The sequence below is a fragment of the Acipenser ruthenus genome, chromosome 5 (assembly GCF_902713425.1).
Source record: "Acipenser ruthenus chromosome 5, fAciRut3.2 maternal haplotype, whole genome shotgun sequence".
NCBI lineage: Eukaryota > Metazoa > Chordata > Actinopteri > Acipenseriformes > Acipenseridae > Acipenser > Acipenser ruthenus.
Genome location: NC_081193.1, coordinates 3,515,570 through 3,537,581, shown reverse-complemented (window position 1 = coordinate 3,537,581; position 22,012 = coordinate 3,515,570). Strand labels below are relative to the sequence as shown.

The 22,012-nt window shown below is 39.4% G+C and overlaps 1 protein-coding gene across 5 annotated transcripts in view; it reads left to right on the top strand.

Moving 5' to 3' along the window:
• LOC117970043 (interphotoreceptor matrix proteoglycan 1) overlaps positions 1-21,189 on the top strand; it is a 58,290-nt gene extending 37,101 nt beyond the window's left edge. For 2 of the 5 annotated variants that reach the window (XM_059023537.1, XM_059023536.1), the window contains 5 exons: positions 9,769-9,988; positions 12,983-13,193; positions 13,496-13,675; positions 14,600-14,683; positions 17,452-21,189. In XM_059023537.1, coding sequence (XP_058879520.1) covers positions 9,769-9,988; positions 12,983-13,193; positions 13,496-13,675; positions 14,600-14,639 — 651 coding nt within the window. In that variant the 3' untranslated portion in view covers positions 14,640-14,683; positions 17,452-21,189. The remainder of the gene's footprint in view (positions 1-9,768; positions 9,989-12,982; positions 13,194-13,495; positions 13,676-14,599; positions 14,684-17,451) is intronic. The other 3 variants (XM_059023541.1, XM_059023539.1, XM_059023538.1) reach the window with 3 other exon arrangements.
• Positions 21,190-22,012: the final 823 nt, after the last annotated feature.

Here is a 22,012-nt window from a genome sequence, read left to right as displayed (position 1 = left end):
TTTCGGGTACCCGTGCTGACCTCCTAATATAGATATGTTTCTCATTGTTTTCTGTAAAACCTAGATTTACCATGAACTTGTAATGATTCGTCAGGCAGTATACCCAATGTCTCAGTGTCTCCAGACAGTTCTGCCTCTTCTTTTAGAAAACTTGTCCCAAAAATGTTCATACAGGATCACACACATAATTAGAGAAAAAAAAAACTTGAATAAAAAAATAACTGTTTTAATTGTCAGAGCTGCTTCTAGTTTATCTGGACAGATATCTGAATGTAACAGTATTACTGAACTGTCCATGTCTCGGTTTGTTGTTTTTAAAAGTCGAGCTCACAGGCTGTGATTGGCTGACTCTACAGTTGCGGGTACATGATTGGTTGTTCTTGTCAGTGCAAAGTATTGATTGGATGGTTTTGGTAGATACTAAAATACATTTGGAGCAATTTTGTCTTTGGTTAGTATTTGCTGTCCAATAGATATGAACTGAGCTTTCATTAAGGCAAGTCAAAATGAAAAAGCTGGCACTTGCGCGGATTGATTTTAAGTTTGATTCAAAAGTGAAGCGAAGACGTTCCAGCGGGAATCTACTTAAGTGATAGTGCCCCTCGATGATGGCTCTACCATGTGATAGTTGACCGTGATGGGAGTTGTGTCCTGAGCCGAAGGCGAGGGCGCTAACGAAAATCAAGGTTAACTATCACATGGTAGAGCCATCATCGAGAGGGAACTATCGCTATTAGAAAACTATGTTTTACCATTGTTTTCTTAAAAAAAAAAAAAAAAAACACCCAAAAACCTAGATTTACCTTGAACTTCTGCTGATTTGTAGGGTAACTTTCTGCTGAGTAAAGATCTTCTAAGAAAATAGTCCTGAATATTTTTTAAATAAAAAAACAAGGATAGCATACATATAAAGAGAAAACAACGTGTTTTTATTTAGTAAATCGATTTAAATGTTTTATTAACTTGTTAGGGTTTTTAAACCCCTATTTATAATCAGGACATTGCCTGAGGAATGAACGGAGCAATTACTGGACAGTCTGTGTACGATGGACTCTGAACTACCAATGCAATCTCTCATTAAACACCAGTGTAAAATGCCGTCCATCAGCCAAACCCTTTCTCTGATGAATCTATATATGAATGGAGCAATATTACTGAACTGTCCGCGTCTCGCTTTGTTGTTGCTGAAAGATCGAGTTGACAGTCTTGTGATTGGCTCACTGCAGTTGCAGGTACAGGATTTGTTGCTTTTGTCGATGCAAAGTATTGATCGGCTGGTTTTGGTGGATAATAAAATTACCTTGTATCAATTGTGTCTTTGTTTAATACTGTCCAATAGATGTGAACAACACTTAAAAATACAGCAAGTCAAAAAGAAAAAGCCAGCACTTGCCCGGATTGATTTTAAAATGGATTCACAGGATGTTCCAGTGGGCATCTACCGTCTAGAGCCCGCTAGAGCTGGAAGCTGATTGGCTGACAGTACTGAATCGTTTTCTAATGTCTATTAATGACCGCTAGAGCTGGAAGCTGATTGGCTGATAACACTGAATTGTTTTCTAATGCATATTAGGTTAGCAGCTGTGCCTTAACAGTGGGGAGTGATTCTCCCAGCTGCCCAAGATCACAGCAATAAAACCATAAATTGTAAAGCATATGGAGTCCTGCTCAGTTGGGGTGCTAGGGTGTAAAAACAGAAACTTGTCTGCAATGTATTCTGCTATTCTCAGCTACATGCACCTGCGTATGATTGTGACATTAAATTAAACAACTAGTTAACCCTCATATATAGTGCTGAGATCACTGAGTCAATGCCTTCCAGCTCTTATCCACCACCAATTATAAAAAAGGTTCTTAAACATGTATCTTCAAAAACATAACTAGAATTGAAATTATTTTTTTCTGTTACTAATATATAAATGACATGTTAATAGGCATTATCAGTACCAGAAATGTAAGATTTGAAGCAGAAATTGTAGACCACACTTAACGGCATCAAAAATTAAAAAGCAGAATTATTGACATTGCCCAGCCTATACATGTATACATTGCCTTCAAATGCAGTGCTTATGAAAGGAGAGGGACGTTGTCAAGCACAGTTCTTTTAAAGAAACTAGGAATAAGACAGCGTACATTTTTAACAATGGGGATTGCAATGCAATTTAAAACATTTAAGTCAGAGATTAAATAGGCAAAATTAGCTCAAATTAATGCTAATAAAAGAGGGTTTACAGCAGGAGGAATAACAACCAGTTCAATTTTTCCACCTACTTTTCTGGTCTAGATTAAACATTTTGTTTTCCTGCATGTTTCTTTCTTTTTTTAAATCCTTTGAAGCTATGCTGGTTTTGTCTGATTCCCCACTATTACCCCTCCATGCTTCTTTGTTATTATTATTATTATTATTATTTATTTCTTAGCAGACGCCCTTATCCAGGGCGACTTACAATCGCAAGCAAATACAAATACAAATACATTCAAGTGTTTGTCATCTCTACAAATAATCTCCTCACTCTGTTCCAGCCTAAATTCTATGTTGAGAATAAGATATTTCTTTTTAATCTCAAACCATTTTATCTTTTTATTTTTTAATTAAATACACAACATGAATGACCTTGCAGCAAGCCCACTCTACTTGAGGATGAGTGTGGGAGTAGATTCATCTCCCTATTCCAGTCAAATGCACTGCAAAATTGAAGATGTCTCTCTTCTGAATGCCTCCTGCATCAAAACTATTGATTCCCATCCAGAAAGAGGCCCCATCAGTGCAATGAACACAATGCGAATGATTCCAGGATGAAATCTCTAATTAAATACAAACTAAAGGCTCTGTTTAGGTTTACTGACTTAGATACAGTGATGAAAGTAGGTAGGCAAGCCTCAGTAATCTATGTACAATCTGCTTCCCTACACCCTGAACTCAACCACCACCTGGAAATATTTTAACCCCATGTGGCACTGCATCTAGCACACCGCACAATTAAGTAGGAGATCCCCATATTATTTTTGGTGTGCATGCCAAGGGGGTTTGCACAGATTTTGCCACAGTAAGGAATTATTTGCTGGTCTGCTTTTTTTCCCATGATAAAAATGGCAACATTCAAAACTGACAATGTTCTCCACAGGTATTATACAATAACTGTTCCTAAATATTTAAATACTTACCTGAACAGCAAATGCTAAATTGCAGAATATTTCATTTTGTTATGTCCACCTTTTAAACACATTCTATGTTCACCATGCCTGAATTATCATTATAATAAATACAGCGTTTGCTGTATTTATGCTGTAAGTGCTAAACAAATATGTATATTTACACTTTTCTTTCAGAAATGGGAATTGTCCTGGAGAACTACATATTACAGGGTGTTGGCATATTTAATATGTATCCAATACCTTGTTTGGTGGTGAATTGGGGGTCATACTAATATATTTAATATACAGCGTTATATGCTGTTTCACTGCTTCAGTAAGAGACAGACATTTTGATACTCACAGACAATATACAGTACTGTACATCAAACATCTAGGTGAATTTCTTGAATTTGGGATTTTTCCTTGACTTTATTGTACGGAAAAAGTGGTCTTTGACTGTTGTGGTGACAGACAGGCCTTGTGATAGACAGACAATATTCTACTTAAACATTGATATAAAGTGCAGTATAGTGCCTGTCTTCATTAAGTTTCCTTCGTGTTTATCGTAGTCTGAAAGATGCAGGCCAAGAATTGGTGTTATCCTTAGGGTTTACATAGAGTAGTAGTGTACAGTGTAGCCTTATTTATTTTGTTATTGAATACTTTTTCACAGTATTTTACATATACAATGAAATGCTGTACAGTAAAGTCTGATACGCAACAACAAGTTGCAATAACCTATCAAGTGACAGAGGGCCGCTCATGTTGGCTTTTCTTACTAGTTATACATCACTGAAGTTAGAGATTAGTTTTAAAAAGCAAGCACGCATATACTAAATGCAGTTAAAATCCCAGCAATCCAACTGAAATTTAAATATCAATTTGCTGCAATGTTAAAAGTTCTCACTTTTATTCTACCAAATAAAAATCACTTTAGCATATTAGGAAGTAAAACAAAAAATCAAGAGTGAAGGAGACATGTCTGTCAATTACTGTAATTGTCTGAAGTGGCTTCCATTAGTACAGGAGTAATCTGTTTAGCATGATTTTCCAAAGTGTCAGAAGCACACCTTGCTTCATTAGCTTTTAGATCAAAGTGCTTCATAAAGTATTTAAAACTCTTGTGCAAAAGGAATGAGGGTTTAATTCATCCCATTGTTGAAATTCACTAAACACCTCAAAGTAATTCTGAACTCTACAGTATAAATGCATCTGTAATGACAAGGAGTGCATGCTGAGGCCAAAATTAGTTATAAGACTCAGGACTCAAGGTGGTGACTGCCTCAGGAACTCACGCAATATCAGAGCTGGACATTGTTAACAGGATCTCTTCTTCTCCAATCTAGCTGATGCTTCCTCTCCTCTGTTTGACTGACTTTTGGTTGTTCAGCTGAAGCCACAGAATTGTGATTAAGATGGGCAGTAGTTCTTGTGATATAAGAGTCACTGAGATTTGCTAGACCTCTTCTATGTATACCGTAGATGAATGTTAAAAGTTGTATTTTTGCGTCTAAGCGTGAGAACAAATAAATTACTTATACCTTCAGTATATCCACTAAGAACACAATACAATTTGTTGCCAGTACTCCTTGTGGTCTGCCATTGGTATTTAATTTAGCTCATGACATTGATTAATGGCACCACACCAGTTTTACTCTTCAGCCCAATGATTTTTGAAGTAAACAGCTTTATATCCATTTTTGTGTTGTGATGCATAACCCTAATCAAACAAGGTGGCATGAGCCATGCCCAAGCACAGGCCTCAAAGTCACAAACCTTTGTTTAAAACTAGGCTGTTTCAGGCAGAAAATTAGCTTAGTTGACACTCACACACCAATCACCTGTCACACAGCAGTTTGGCTAACTAATGACCCATCTTTAAATGGTTTTGTGCAGCTTTAAAACATTTATTCTCAATTATTTAATTATGGTTATCCCAGAAACTTTATTTAAAGGAGTACTGATTGAACAATTTCTATAATAGTTCTGTATATGAACAAATATACTGTAAAACTATACTGAATAATGATTCCTCTAGCTATTTGTGGTCTTAGGGTTATGTATTATGTGGTAAGGGGAAGCGGAAGCTGTATGTCATGTGACCCTGTGAAAAAGAATAAAAAGAGGTTCGTCATTGTTGCGTTCACCTCGCATACATAAGGATTGCAGTGTATCATGGTTTTCTGTTCCCACAATAATCCAGTCATTATAATCAGAGCATGAACTGGACACACTGTGATGTTCAGTAGAAATATTATCTTTCTCCTGGCGAAGGGACTGTCATCGTCAAGCCAGAGAGGGAGGAGAAGACACAATTTTTCAGTAGTCGCATTTAGATATTGATAATTCACCTTTGAATGGTGTTGAGAAGAATATAAGTCGTTGGCCAGCAGAAGATTGACCGTGAACAGACTTGGATCTTATTGCTGTGAGCAGAGAGATACAAGACGGCACTGCGTTGACACAGGTCAGAGTGACCGTAAACGGACTTGGATCGTGTCACTGTGAGCAGACGGATACAAGACGGCACTGAGTGGATACAGGTCGGATCAAAACAGTAAAAAAACAATATGTTTTTTGCTTAACAGAAGTTGGATTACAAAAACTTATTCAAGAACACTCTGAGTACTTTTAAAACAAACTGACTGATTTGGAGATTGTTATTGTGTTACATTTTTGCAGATTGCCACAGATATTGCTGTTGACTGTTGTTTACACGTTTTCGCAGTTAATCAGCTTCTTGTTCCTGTAAATACATATTTGTTCATTGAATCTGTTTATCTGATTAGCCAATTATTAGTATATTTAAAAGTGAGTGAGTGTTTGCTTGTTTGCTATTATTATTATACAGGAATATACTGATGGGTATTACATGTGAATGGACTGAAGGCTAATACCATAGTAATGTTTCTATTATAGTTAAAGGTGGGATACCTATTCTCCCTGGAGGCACAACATTATTGTAGTAATAAATTAAAAACCCAGGCCGCTGAAACCTTCATTCTAGATTAGTGAGGACACCGGGTAAGGGGCTCCTGTTATCAGCATTGCACTTCATTAGATTAATCAGAATATAGAAAACAAATGCCCTTACATAATTTGGAGGCTCCGCTGGGAGAGTTTTTTCACACCAGTCAAATTATTTCGCAAATTTTAAACCTAACGCAATGGACAAATGACAGAGCAGGAGGGGTTCCACCAAGCCAAACTGTGTGGGTGGGGGGCATCCCAGAAGATATATCTACACAAGCACTATCAGAAGAAATCAGCACCCTTGAACTGCTGGGACGTGTGAAATGTATGGGGAGGCATTACTCCCCAGATAATGATAAATGGTATGCGCTGTGCTATAGTGAGCGAAATTTAACTGAAGGGAACATACCAGACATGTTGGACCTGGGGAGTGACCTATTCCCGTGGACACTGCAGAAGGTCATTTCACTACCTGAACTGCCTCGTCCACAATCAGACTTTAGAAAGAAGCTCCAAACCTGGCTGGAAGGGGAAGGGAAGACACTGGATGACCTTCATGAAGTAGCTGGGGTTGAAATACCATCATCAACTACTACTTCACAGGAATTGCTAGTTACTATTGGGAAAGCACTTGAAAGAGCTTTGAAGCCATCCCCAGAAGGCACCTCTTACAAAAGCATTAATTTTCAGGAATCAAGCCCACACCTCACAATGAAGATGACTATGACATGTGGATGGACCAGGCAGCCCACATGGTCCAGGAATGGCAATGCAGAGTGGGAGACAGAAGAAAACCATTGGTGGAGAGCTTGAGAAGTTCTGCCTTGGATGTGGTCAGGCCCCTGCGAGTGTTTCTTGTTCTGCAAAACTTATTGCTGATGTTACGGAACCATATCATGAGCAGTGGTGTAGTCCTAAATCTGGAAGTACGGGAATGCTGGGGGGGCGGGGTGATCATGCCGATGCGGTGTCACACGAAATCTGGTCTCCCCTGGGAACAGGCTCATGGTTGTTGAGCCCGTTGCTAAGCAAAGGACGCATTGGACGAAATTCGCTAAATTGGCAACACTGCTTGAAGGCACAGAAAAAAATATTTGATTTACCTAAGGCTTATTACACAACAACGGAAAAAGATCTCTTCATTGGTGCCCAGGCACTGAAATTAGAGTGGTTGTGTTCCATTTAAGCATTTTCATAACAAATCGGTAAACATTCTTTAATTATTTAAGTCAAGGATCTGCCTATAGAAAAAAGTACCGGTGGATTTGCTGTGCACGATTAGATGATCACTAACCTACACGTTAGATACCAGTTTTATAGTAGTTAAGAAGCGCGATATGGTACTGTACAAATAAGGTACAATGAAAATAGTCACCAAAAGTGATGATTGTATATAGTTTAGTTTTGTGACGATGTAAAAAAAAAAAAACATAATCTGGTGTACAATAATTAGTTTATACCTTTATATATACGGGGCACGCCGTTAGTGTGTGTGTGTGTGTGCGTGCGTTAGTGTGTGCGTGCGTTAGTGTGTGTGTGTGTGTGCGTGCGTTAGTGTGTGTATGTGTATGCATACGTTAGTGTGTGCGTGCGTTAGTGTGTGTGTGTGTGTGTGCGTGCGTTAGTGTGTGTATGTGTATGCATACGTTAGTGTGTGCGTGCGTTAGTGTGTGTGTGTGTGCGTGCGTTAGTGTGTGTGCATGTGGTGGGCGGTGTAAGTAGGGGTGGGGGCGAGCCGCAAGCAGGAGAACGCGTGTAGACTCTGCTGGGGTGAGGCTGTGAGGGACAGAGCTGAAAGCAAGTGCCTATCTGTGAAGCAGTGAAAGAGCCCAGAGTGAGTCGGAAGAAGAGAGAACAAGCGTGAGCAAGTGAGAGTGTTGGAGGAAAGAAAGAGAAGAGGAAGAACAGAGAGAGCGAGGGAGTTATTTTTATTTCTTGATTTGACATGAACCCCGGCCCAAACAGGGATTCACTGTTATTTTATTTTATTTAGTGCAGTCATGAAAAGCAGCACATTTGGAATCCCATCTGGTCCCCTTCGTCTTGTTTCACTTCCAACGCAGCGGTTCATTACAATATATATATATATATATATATATATATATATATATATATATTATATATATATATATATATAATTTTAAAAAGAGTGAAAAGGGAGGACGGCAACATTTCATTTGCCTAGGGTGCCAAAAATCCCTGCTCCGGTCCTGATGGGAATGGCTCGTATTACTCAGTTGTTGAAGGGAGCAATCTACTGTGACATTTTGTTAGTGAGGCTCCAACTGAAAGAGCGGCTGGATGACCCACCTTCTTTCTCTGCCCTAGTAAGAGAGGTTAGGAGGGAGGAAGGCCTTAAGTGGCCTAACACCACAGTACCTGCCCAAGCATATCAAGTTTGTGCTCCAGAAGCTACACATACTTTTAAGGTAGAACTGGATTATCTGAGAGAACAACTGAAGGAAGTGAGAAACCAAGTATCTTCCCTGGCAGTCCAGCCACGACAGAACCTGGTTGCCACACCCTCTCCAGGTGCACGAGTGGGAAATCGGAAACCAACTGGAAAACATTTCTCTTCCCGGAGAAGCTATTATACTGATACTACTGAGTGTGACAACCTACCGCCCCACTAGGCGGGAGACATGAGGAATGTCTTCTCAAGGTGCTGGATTGCTTACGAGAGCAGAGTTTAAAGTTGTCTCTGGACAAATGCCAAGTCTGGCAGAATAGTGTGAAGTACATCAAGGAACATTGTCTCAGAAAACGGCATCTCAACCAGAATACACCAAACAAATGTCCTTACATGTAGTGTAAAATATTGTTTGCAATGGATTTAACATCATCCAGTGTGTTAGAAGCTGCAGTATGCTGAGCCTCCATTCTTGACAAAGACTTGAAGTACTGTGAGGTATATAACTAATATGAAAGCTTGGTTTTAGCTTATGAAACAGTATCACAGTAAAGCTTGATTAATTACCAACTCTCAAATAAGGGAATGAAAATATACTCTTCCCTCTGATAAACTTATATTTAAAAATAAAAGATTGCAGAGTGATTTTCCATTGCCAATGCTGCCATCTTAGTATCTTGTATGTTTGTGTTGTAACCATGATGAAGGCATGCAATATGATTGGTTGTAGGTGCGTGCATGTGACAGGTACTGAATAACTTTAACCACTGGTCCAGTGGTTCAAGAAACAGGCCTGCTACCAGGAGGCGTCCAGTTCAAGTCTCGTCCCAGCCATTGACTCACTGTGTGTGTGACTGAGCAAGTCACTTAATCTCCCTGTGCTCCATTTTTCGGATGAAACATAAAACCGAGGTCCTATTGTAAGTGACTCTGCAGCAGCAGCAGTTGTTGATGCATAGTTCAACCCCTAGTCTCTCTAAGTCGCTTTGGATAAAAGCGTGTGCTAAATGACTATTTAATTATTAATAACTTAAACACTTGAAAGCTCTGTGAATAGTGATCAAATACATTCATGAGTTGTGGCCAATCAGAGAGCTGGGCCAATGACAATGCACAGTGTGTTGGCAGAGGTTTGTGTTCAATCGCTAATCTGTAAAGCAGTGAGGGTGTTGAAATGCATTTTGAATTGTATTGAGAACTGTAGAAGGATGTTCTTGCCATGTGCTAAAAGCTTGTTCTTTTTTTCGTAGTTACTACCTTACTTACAGTCTAACCTAACAGGATTTAAACAGCTGGAGATTCTCAACTTCAGGAACGGCAGTGTAATTGTTAACAGCAAACTGAAATTTGCCAAGTCTGTGCCATACAATGTCACACAGGCCGTTCACTGTGTTTTGGAAGACTTCTGCAATGCTGCATCCAAACGTCGTGACATTGAAATAGACAGTTACTCACTGGATATAGAGCCAGGTAAGAATGGATAGGGGGGAACTTATAGTGAAACAAAAGTTTGTATTTTTTTTTTGCTATTGACCTGATGTTGACCCAGGAAAAATAGCAATGTGTCGTGTGCTTAGTAGTATACTGTACAGAAGCAGTGCATAAAGTCTTTGTTCTAGTCATGTTCTGGAATGCCCTATCATTGCTGTTCAGAAAGTCATGTCTTTGTTCCAAAGATAAAAACGCATGTTTGCACACCTGTAGCAATGTGCCCCGCCCCTGTGTGCATGTGTGTGTTATATGTTGTATGTTGCGTGTGTTAATGTTGGTGTATAGAGATTGGTACATGGGATATAAACGGGCTGTCTTTCACGTGGTATTTAAATTGTATAATTATATTTAGGCACGGGATTGCACATCACTTCACGTGCATTTAAAGTATGTAATAACACCGTGTAACAATTTTTTTTTATTTTTTTTGTTCCTGGGTAGTAAGTGTTATTTCCTAATTGCTTATGCCTCAAGAGTATAGAAAATGGCTATTATTCTCCACAAACTTTGCTTTTGTGACCAGGACAGTGATATTTTGAAATGAACCTATTTTCTAGAACATTCCAGATAGATTCAGTGCTGAGTAAACTTGGAGTAACTTCTAGAACTTTCTAGAACTTTCCAGTAATATAAATAGTAGTATAAATACAGGGGCCTTAAGCCCACCAGTTCAGTTTAGTTCCAGCTGCCTAAGTGGATACATATCTGCATTTTTCTGAGATGGCATCAAGAGGCTGCAAGCATCCGGCAGACACATTTTGCTATGTCTGCGGCTAATTTATCAAGACAAGAGCGAAAAAGTACTCTGTGGAAGCATCTGCTAAGATGTGTGAGGCCTACAAGGCATATTTCGGCATGCCTGTCAGGGATCAAGACAAACCCTGGGCACCTCATTTCACCTGCGAGCACTGCAAAAAAACTCTGGAAGGTAAGATGGACAATTGTTGCTCGGAATTTTATGTGATAAAATTTGTTAAAATTTTTAAAATTGTAAAAGTTTTTAATTTTAAAATGTTTTACAATTTTCAGTGTTATTGAAAAAAAAAATATATATTTTTATTTATGAAAAATGTTGCGAGAATCTCTTACACATTAGTCATGGGTGAAAGTATTTTAGTATTAGTATTTTTGTAGGATGGTACAGAGGGGAAAAGAGAGCCATGAAGTTTGCTATCCCAAGAATTTGGTGGGAACCCACTGACCACTCAAGCAACTGCTACTTCTGCATGGTGGACCCTTCCAAACGTCGGACTGGCAAGAATGCACCTGCTATCACGTATCCGGACCTTCCTTCATCCATCGCCCCGGTGCCACACTGCCATGAGCTCCCCGTACCCACTCCTCCGGAGAGAGAGCAGCCGTCTTTAGAAGAGAGCAGCAAGTCAGAGAGCGAGGAAGACGTTGTAGATCCAGATGACAATTTCAGAGGTGGAGCTGAGGAGAGAAACCCATACTACCCCAACCAAAAAGACCTCAACGACTTGATTAGAGCTCTTGGTCTCACCAAGTCCAATGCAGAGCTTTTGACGTCTAGGCTCAAGCAGTGGAACTTGTTGGATGATAGTGTGCAAGTCGCAGATCAGAGGAAGCGTCACCAACCTTTTTCCAGCTTCTTCACCCGTCAAGATGGGCTCTGCTTCTGCCACAATGTGACCAGTCTGTTCGAGGCAATCAGAATCGCCTGTAACCAGAAATCTCGAAAAACTACTCACTTCTAAATCTTTTGTAGTCATTTTTGTATGACTTTAGTATAAATACATGTTAATTTGGATTCATATGTTGTTTTTTTCTGACTTTATGTGAACGAAAAGACACAAATTCGCCCGTTTTCTCATTGGAAATAGGTAAATTTCTAAATATCACTGTCCTGGTCACAAAAGCAAAGTTTGTGGGGAATAATAGCCATTTTCTATACTTTTGAGGCATAAGCAATTAGGAAATAACACTTACTACCCAGGAACAAAAATTGTGTTACATAGTGTAATATGTAAGCACGGGGTTGCACGTAATGAATTCACGTGCTGGGATTCAAGTGAATAATTAATTAGTAATTGAATCCCAGCACAACAGTATATATAGAGACACGTAGCACTCACTCGGGGTTGGGTGTTCGAGAGTGGAGAACGGTAGAGAGAGAAAGGAGAAATACAGTTAAGGTGAAATAACAATTGCTACAGCGTGCTGGAAGTGCCAGCATGGTACTTGTTTAACGTTCGTCCACTTGTTTTGTGTGTTAGTACGTTTTGTTTGTCTTTTTATTTTGGCGTAAAGTGCCGTGTCCTGTTTTTGTGTTCTGTCTAAACCTTTTATTTTGTTAATAAACGCTGAGTGCTACCATTCACACTCAGCTTCTCATCACCACCGTCTGTCTGTGTATTCCTTTCTGGTCTGACGCCACCCACTCCAGCCGTCTTTGTGACAACACCTCATCTACATGTAGTTGATCCATATGAATATACAGTATAGTTTGACGAGTTCAAACACATGATTAGCTATGAAATTTTCTTCTGTATAAAGAGAGTGCATCTCACAGCTTGTTTGAATGAACCAGACAACGTAATATGACTCATAAATATTACTTCAAAACCAGGACTATAGTTTTGGTCGTTAACTATATAATTACGGTATCATGCTGCTGTCATTCAACAGATATACTCCTATGAAGCTGGGCTGGTAAGGAGAAATGTATATAAAAAAAAAAAAAAAAAAACATAAAATAAACCTTACAGACGGCACCAGAATGTTGTGCCGTGAACAAAGCTGGGATGCCTTCCAAAAAACAACGTTGGCTTTAACCTTTTTACAACCCACACTTCTAACAGAGCCCTCTTCAATTAATCACATGTGCTTGAGTATTTCCCTTGCATTGCCTGAAGGTTTAAAAACACAAAATATAAAAGATCAATTGGAAGACAGCCCACCGAGGCATGCAGGTTTGCATTAGTACTAATACTGCACTCTTTGCATTTTCAGCTGATCAGGCAGATCCTTGCAAGTTTATGGCATGCAGCGAGTTTTCCAGGTGTGTGGTAAACAGATGGACCAAAGAAGCCGGGTGTGTGTGTGATCCTGGCTACCACAGTGAGGATGGACTGCCCTGTCAGAGTGTCTGTAATCTACAGCCAGACTACTGCCTCAATGGTGGGCTGTGTGAAATAATACCAGGGCAAGGAGCTGCTTGCAGGTACATGAGGAGATCGAATAGGCAATAATAAACACCATGGGTAGAGTTCTATTTTAATGGTGCTTTATTTATGTACAGTATATAGACCATGTTAGAACATTGCTTGTATATCTTGTTTATATGTGTATTATGTATTTTTAACTTAAGGATTTGAAATGCATTTTCCAGTTTTCTTGTAAGCATTTCATATTGATTATTTACTTTCTTTCTTTAATCTGTTGACATTTGCTTTAAAACAAAAAGGCCCTCATCCCGTTGTCTCCTCGCCTCTCTGTTTTAACCCTTCTGTTTGACCCTTTTAGATGCCCTGTAGATAAGCACTGGCTGTACCGAGGAGCACGCTGCACTGAACTGGTGGCTCTGCCAGTAAACCCGTGCATTCTCATAGCTTCAGTTCTTGGTTGCCTGACCCTTGTTTTTGCCGTGATATGTTTCTTAATTTTGATAAACCGAAAATGTATACGGACCAGAAAGAAAGTGGTGTAAGCAGTCATTTTTTTTTTTTTTATTATTATTTTAAATTTTTTCAGATTTTTATATATATATATATATATATATATATATATATATATATAATGAATTTCAAAGGAAACCCCCAATTTGTTCTACATTATAGACCCATTAACAGCCCCTATACATTTGAGAGCACTGTGAGAGTTAATCCAGTTTTTGAAAATGAGGATGCTCCCTTGACCCGTGTCCCCAGGACACAGTGCCTTCCCAGCTTGCTGAGCAACAAGCGTTAGACACAAATGAACACATGCACCTCAGTACAGAGATAAAGAGCACAGCCCTAATGTCTTCTTATTTGAAACCAGCTTCCCTTTAGCAGTCACCAGAGCCATACTAACCAGATGTAATGTGTTTTCTGAATTCATGGGCTTGTCCTGCTGTTTTCTTACACATTTCTTTTCTAAACCCTCAATTGAAACAGCTTTTCTATTCCATTTTACTGTGTGCCAAGCACTGACAATGCATGCCAATAGAACAGTATCCTCTTACTTAATTAATTCTCACTCAATATCCTTGAAAAAGGTGGAAAACACCTGAAGGATATTGCAGAACAAAAGGCAGCGTGTATCACATATTTATGCTGTTGTTCAGACAGAGCTGTCAAAATAATTAAGGGTTGCAGTTATATAAATCTCAATGCTGAGACTGTGTCATCCATTGATATAAGAATACAGTAGTTTACATTAGGCCTTTGAAAGAGGATACTGCACCACAAAACAGTAGCTTGGGCCCTCATTTTAACAAAGAACTCACTTAGACCTCCTGACTAATTTATCTTCTTTACAGCAAACCTCTACTGTATAGTGCCAATTCATTTATTTAAAAAAAAAGGTTTTAAATATGTTTCTAAACAATGCTTGAAAGTGCTAACTGTCTTCCTCTTTGCCACACAGGTACCCAGATACCACTACACAACCAGGCCTGAGCAATTAGTTTTAGAAAAGGTGGATTTCCATCGCCGCCTCCCGCACAGTGAGGTGAGATGTACTGCCCTGGCCTTGTTGTTCAGAGATCCTGAGAGCTCTGTGGGACGGATGTACTGCCCTGGCCTTGTTGTTCAGAGATCCTGAGAGCTCTGTGGGACGGATGTACTGCCCTGGCCTTGTTGTTCAGAGATCCTGAGAGCTCTGTGGGACGGATGTACTGCCCTGGCCTTGTTGTTCAGAGATCCTGAGAGCTCTGTGGGACGGATGTACTACCCTGGCCTTGTTGTTCAGAGATCCTGAGAGCTCTGTGGGACAGATGTACTGCCCTGGCCTTGTTGTTCAGAGATCCTGAGAGCTCTGTGGGACGGATGTACTGCCCTGGCCTTGTTGTTCAGAGATCCTGAGAGCTCTGTGGGATGGATGTACTGCCCTGGCCTTGTTGTTCAGAGATCCTGAGAGCTCTGTGGGACGGATGTGCTGTCCTTGTCTTGTTGTTCAGAGATCCTGGATCTTGATAGTACCATTCCGTTATCTCGTGATCACGAGATCATTTATCTCAGGATCTTGATAATACCATTCCGTTATCTCATGATCACAAGATTATTTATCTCAGGATCTCGATACTACTATTCTGTTATCTTGTGATCACAAGATCATTTATCCCAGGATCTGAAAGGGAGGGAGACCGTGCTTGGCCTGCAGAGAGCATCCGGTCTGAACGGTAGTAAGCCCCCAGATGTCTGTATGCCTCGGTCTAATAGGGACATCCAACACTGGCGATTGGTCCCCATCAGGCACGCATACCTGGGAAAGCTGCCTGCATGTGGCTACCAGTGCAGCCTTGTTTCTACCCACCGTCTGCCCATTCACCTTAGACAGACGGAGCAGGTTCCTATTGATGAGGTACAACTCATCCAGTTGTTGTGGTGATCGCCTGTGGTTGTCAGAAAGGTCCTCCGCAAATGTGACTGGTTGGCTACCAGAATGCTGTTAAAGTTGCCCAGCAGTGAACACACTGGCTGAATAGGCACACCTAAGGAGATCTGGCATTGCTTGTTGGGGCAGATAATGTCCTTGGACAGGAGCGCTAAATTAAGCACCTGTACCAAGGCAGCACAGAAGCCTCCACTGGCGGAAACTGTGCCAGGGCCAGCTTCTCCGCATCGTGCACCCTATATAGGGTGTCGATAGACAGGAAAACAGCAGGTGCTGTAGCCGGGTGACCCCAGTACGTTAAAAGACAGCAATGGGGCTGGCCAAGACCCAACAAAAACTGCTTGATACCATACTGTGTGGGTCGGAACTGGGACGGTATCAGAGCCGGTCGGGTACCAGTTCTTTGCCTGTAGCACCGGGTCAGAACCGGGACGGTATTGGGGTTGGTCCGGTACCAGCTCAGTGCCTGTAGCACCGGGTCAGAACCGGGATGGTATTGGGGTCGATCCGGTACCAGCTCAGTGCCTGTAGCACCGGGCCAGAACCGGGATGGTATCGGGGTCGGTCCAGTACCAGTTCGGTGCCTGTAGCACCGGGTCAGTATGGTACAGTTTATAGTGGCACCGTACAAGTGCGGTAACCTCAGTCCCGGTTCGCTACAGTACCAGGTTGGGAACGGAGTGGATCGGTGACCTCCATACCGATACGGTACATAGTTACCGTGGGTATCAATATACAGGGATGCCCACCTGTGCAAGCTACTGGCAAAACCACTCAGTCAGTACCCACACGAGACTGAGGAAAGCCTGCTTGTTAGTAAACTAACAGCACTCGTAATGATGATGCAAAAGCAGTCACCAAAATGGCACCAAGATGCTGTGGGAGGGATTCCAGAAGCAGCCTCTTGGTCTTGCACAGCGCTGCTGAGCCCAGCAGCTTCTCTCACTACATGTGTGTCATAGCACACACTGCAGACAAGCCTGCGGCAGTCTGTAAAAATAACCAGAAAAATATAATGAGGAAAGAGAAATATTTCTCTCATACAGCAATACAAAACGAGAATAAAATAACAGCCGGAGCTATTTCAGCCTGGGGGGAGAGCACAAAGTCAGCCGACTTATGTTGCTTGATCCCTGGGAAGGGGCGACTCAAACTGCCGGCTTTACGCGGGGCACAAGGCCACAGCAGGATGTAACAAACAACAGACTGTATTGCACAAATACATGTAATTAGTAAAACTAATACAGCGATTATTTGTAATATGACATATACCGGTAATTTGTGTAAAACACAATAAATGTGAAAATGTATAACAGAAAAAGTTACAAGTCTTAATAGACTCTCCTGTCAGGTCAGTTCTTGAAAGTAAAAATGGTGCAGAGTTCTGTGAGTGCAGTCCTTTATACCCTTGGGGGCGGGCATGACTGCGTCACACAGGCTCAGCTGAGCAGCTTTGTTATATCTTATTCAGGTTTCGGGTCTTAAGGAGGTTAATACCCATTCTGTAATGGTTACATTTCGTACTTGAAACAGAACAAATAGTTATTATTTTTTTTCACAGCCTCAACGAGCCACCATACTAATTAAGCAAACTGGACGCTTGCATACAACATGCACATTAAGGCTCCACCAAGCTTGCATACAACATGCACATTAAGGCTCCACCAAGCTTGCATACAGCATGCACATTAAGGCTCCACCAAGCTTGCATACAGCATGCACATTAAGGCTCCACCAAGCTTGCATACAACATGCACATTAAGGCTCCACCAGGCTTGCATACAGCATGCACATTAAGGCTCTATCGACCTGAAGTGCTCTTGAGACCTGCAGTAGTAATTCCTGATTAAGGCCATTATGTTATTTTTATCATTCTTTTGCAGATATGACGATTACCAACGTCAGGGGAATACAGAACGTCCTGTTGACCACCAAGAGGGGTCCAAAATGATGATATGTATGAAGTAACCGTGTTGTGAGATCAGATCCGTAGCGTCTCGCTTTAGTTGAACAAAAAGAAAGCATGGACGGGTACTCTTTTCCGAGATCTCTGTGCTTTACTAGAATGATTTCTCTTTAGGTCTATTTGTGTTAAGTGCTGCACAACAGATTATTTGGCTCAGTTGAATCGTGGTTAGAATAAAACTGAGGGCAAAGGTTTCATATGACTTGGTGTGAATTAATCATTACCGATCTGGATTTACTTGTATTAGTATGAATGTGGATGTCTGCCACTCAGTGTTCCTCATTCATTTTTACAAAACCTTTAACATGGTTGATTTAGGTATTATCTGAATTAATAGATTAGGTATACTTGTCAAAGGCTTAATACAATTGAGGGAACAGTTTACTTACATTTTGATACATGTATTTCTATTGTTAAAGAAAATTTCCATTGAACTTCATATATTACTTTTTTTTTTTTTTACTGTTACGGCAGTGTCCCAAATATTTAAAATAATTTGAATATGGTAAGTTATGATTCATGCCTATTTCTGATTTTATTTTGTATATTAAAACTACTCTACACTATGTAATGATCAATATTTAGTTTAGTATTAATGATGCATCAGGACACATATTTGTTTTCATTCATGATTTTCGGAAACATTTTTAAAATTAAGTTTTGCTTAATGATGTCTGAATACTATTGAATTAACTCTTACTATACATTCTTTTTGTTCATTCTGCACTGCAAAAAAAAGTATTTGATGTACATAAATAGTGTAAGAAAAACCTTATACATAAAAATCATGTTTGAGTAATTCGATTAATATATTAGTACTAAGGTTACACTCATATAAAGACATGGTGTAGTTTGTGAGATTCATTTTCTATTTAAATGTTAAACTTGAAATGAAAGGAACTGCTTCTAACTGATTGATTCTTCTTTTTATTTATTTTACTATAAATAGTTGGGTTGCAGCATTCATTCTCTTATTTCACGGCACAATTCTTTTGAGTGGTTTTAGACAGAACAACCTATTTTAAATACGATTCAGGAATGCTTAGGAACACATGATGGTTTTTGATTTAAAGAGGTAGTTTATTAGAGTTCCTCAAAGTGCATAGGGCTGCTGTTCAAACGATCCTGACAACATCCCGTGCCTGGAAAGCATTATTCAAACAGCATGTTCCTGCCTCGTGCCTGCCAGACTACCAACAATCCCTATTTATTACCTGATCTGGCCCATATGGAGTCTCTATATGGGGCTTTCTGCTGGCGAACAGCAGGGTTCATGTTATCACAATTAAACACCTAGTCTAAACGCTGGGTGACAAATATTTACACCAAAACTGCACATGGAGAAGACATGCTGTTCTAAAGCCAGAGATATTTTAAAATCCTAACATATTGTTGGTGTTTGAAGGCTTCATTTTATAGCTAAATAAAATTTATGAAACATATGTGTACATTTAATGTTACAGTTACCTACTGTACTTATAGTCTATGACAGGTGTTTCTGTAGTATCCCTTTGACTTAATATACATTTTTATTATCAACCTGCTTGACCCAAAAACAAATGCTATAGTGTGGAAAAAGCGCTATAGTCACCAAACTTGTCTGAAATGCATAAGCATGAGTTGGTTGATAGGCAACCAGGTATTTGCATCACTGATCTGCTACACTAATGGGGAACAGCATGTTAAGCTAAAACTAAATGAAAGTAATTGTAATGTATGAATTCAGCTTAATACATTAGAAATAATATAATAAAACTAATGTTTTTTTTTTTTTTTTCCATAACTAATGTAATTCCATGGAAATGTTTGTGTGACAGTTCCATCTCATTATAGAACGCTCACAGGTGGGTCGTTAATCCATTTTATGTGCTCCTATTATCTTATATTATTATAATGTCCTTCTATTGTTGTGCTCAGAATCTTTATTTATTTATATAAATACAGCTATGGCCATAAGTTTTGTATCACTCTATTGAAATAACACATTTTGCTTCATAAAGTCAAATGAAACCTGCTGAATAATGTTACACTAACATATTGAATTACATACCGCTTTGTAGTTTTCCATAAACTTATCAAAAAACTGATCAATTAAAAAATGTGAAACCTAACATGAAATACTGTTCTACTACTATGCTTCCAGTAGACTTTGGCATATCATTTTGTAGTTTCTTTGATTACATGAAGTCTCAATCCTAAAATTATCGATGATGCAAAACTTTTAGCCAAAGCTATATATATTTTATATAAATTCAAGATATGCAAATATTTCAAATATTACTCGATAGTAAACGGCCGCACACACACACTATAGATGAAGTAACAGGAACTTATTCTATAGCGTTTTCATTGAAGTATCTGCATATTCCAAATGGAAGTATGAAATACAAGTAAAGATCCAAAGGATATAAGGGCACAGGGACAGTGATGATGTTGCTAGTGCTAATCATCGGCGGCGATCACTCGAGTCGGGTATGATTGTCCTCCATAGGTCTTCTATTTGTGGGTCTTCAGATGGCTGTAAAGGCCGATCCGGGAGCCACATATTTTGGTGCAGTGTGGGCAGGGGTGAGTGTTGGTTAGGTGGTAGGCACACATTACAGAACACAATGGCAACCCTTTTACACTTTTTAGCTGCACATAGGTCTGTAAGAGTGTCTAAAATGTGACAGTGTAAAACCATGCTAGCTATAAACATCGAATAAAACACATCACAGTATCCTTATTTTAACATTTGAAACAACACAATCAGTGCTGTATTTTGAACCCCTACCAGCTTTCTCTTAAAACAAAAAACAAAAAAAGCACAAACACTAGGACAAATGTGTTGAATAAATATGGAAGATGATGTGTTTTATGAAGTTATCAAACTGAATAAATATAAGACATGCTGATGTTTTTCATGAGTAGCAAGATGACCTCTGGCTTATTTTTCTAGATTTTTTTTTTTTATTATTAACATTGAGACTATACAATTATCTTCAAAATGAATGTTGCAGTGATAGTCGAATTGACCATTAGAATGTCATTGATCGACAAGTTTTTGCAACCTTGTTATTTCTATTGATTTCATTTCAGAGATTTAGGTAAGGACTCATGGGAGCTGGCTTTTGTCAACTGTTGAACAATTATTAGAAAAACCATAACAAATTTAAAATACTTATGTCTTAATTTTGCCACCCATGTAGAAATGCAAAACCAAATGTAGCAGCTTAATCGGGTTAGAGGTTAGAAATGTACAACCAGATCTTTAGAAATCATAACTTTTCTTTATTGCAGAGAGATATATACACCTTTTCTAATATAATCATTGATGCATCAAACTGCTTTTTTTGTTATTAAACTGTTCAAAAGCATTTGTGATGTGATTTATTATACCAAATGCATTTGCTGTATAGAAAACCTTTTTCTATGCTATGCTAATAAAAATGTAAAGATCTTGTCATGGTGCAACTGCTTTAATAAAAACCTTTATTATTTTATATTCGTGTAAGAATATAATTTTGTATTGTTTAAAAATAATAATAATAAATAAACCCACACACAGAGATTGAGAAGATATCTAAATAGTAGTTCTGAACAACACAGTAACACAGAAGAGCTCATTACATTACATAGATTAGGCTGGTTTAACGGAGAATTAAGGTCCACAAATAAGTCACTACGTCCACCGAAAGACTTTGTTTTAAATTACTAATTAAGACCACAAGTCTGTGAAAATCACACCAAACCATTTTTAAAATGAATGATAAAAGGTTTTTGCTGCATTCATGTATGCACAGTAATAGCTTTTGAGAGATTATTATTCATACTGATGCACAAAAGAAACGCAACACTCAGATCTAATGGATTTAATCAAATATTTTAAACATAGATATCAAACAAAATCACAGAAAATGTGAACAAAAATACAGATCAAAGAATCATGACAGGTTTTCAGTATGAAACGTGACACACTGTAAAAATGAAAACATTACAAAGTTAGTATCGGGTATGACCTCCCTGAGCATTAACACAATCCTGGCAGCGTTGACGCATAGACCTGATCAGCCTCTGGATAGACTGCTGTGGGATGTTCCGCCACTCTTCCTGTGCAGCTGCAGCCAGCTGGTGAAGGTTGGCTGGTCGTCGTTGTCTCCTGTGGATGGCTCTGGTGATTTGGTCCCACAGATGTTCTATTGGACTCAGGTCAGGAGAAAAAGAAGCCATGGCACGACCTCGGCATTTTCTTGAAGAAGTGCAATTGTAATCCTAGCACTGTGTGGTCTTGCATTGTCCTGCTGGAAAATCGACACTTCCAGATTGGCTTGCAGGAATGGAAAAACTGTTGCTTCAAGGACTTTGTCAATTTATCGCTGAGCAGTAAGGTTGCCCTCAATCTGCACCAAAGGTGTTGTTGTGTTAAAGGAGATTCCTCCCCACATCATCACACTTCCACCACCCCACCAGCTGGCTTGAACAACGCAACAGTCAGCATA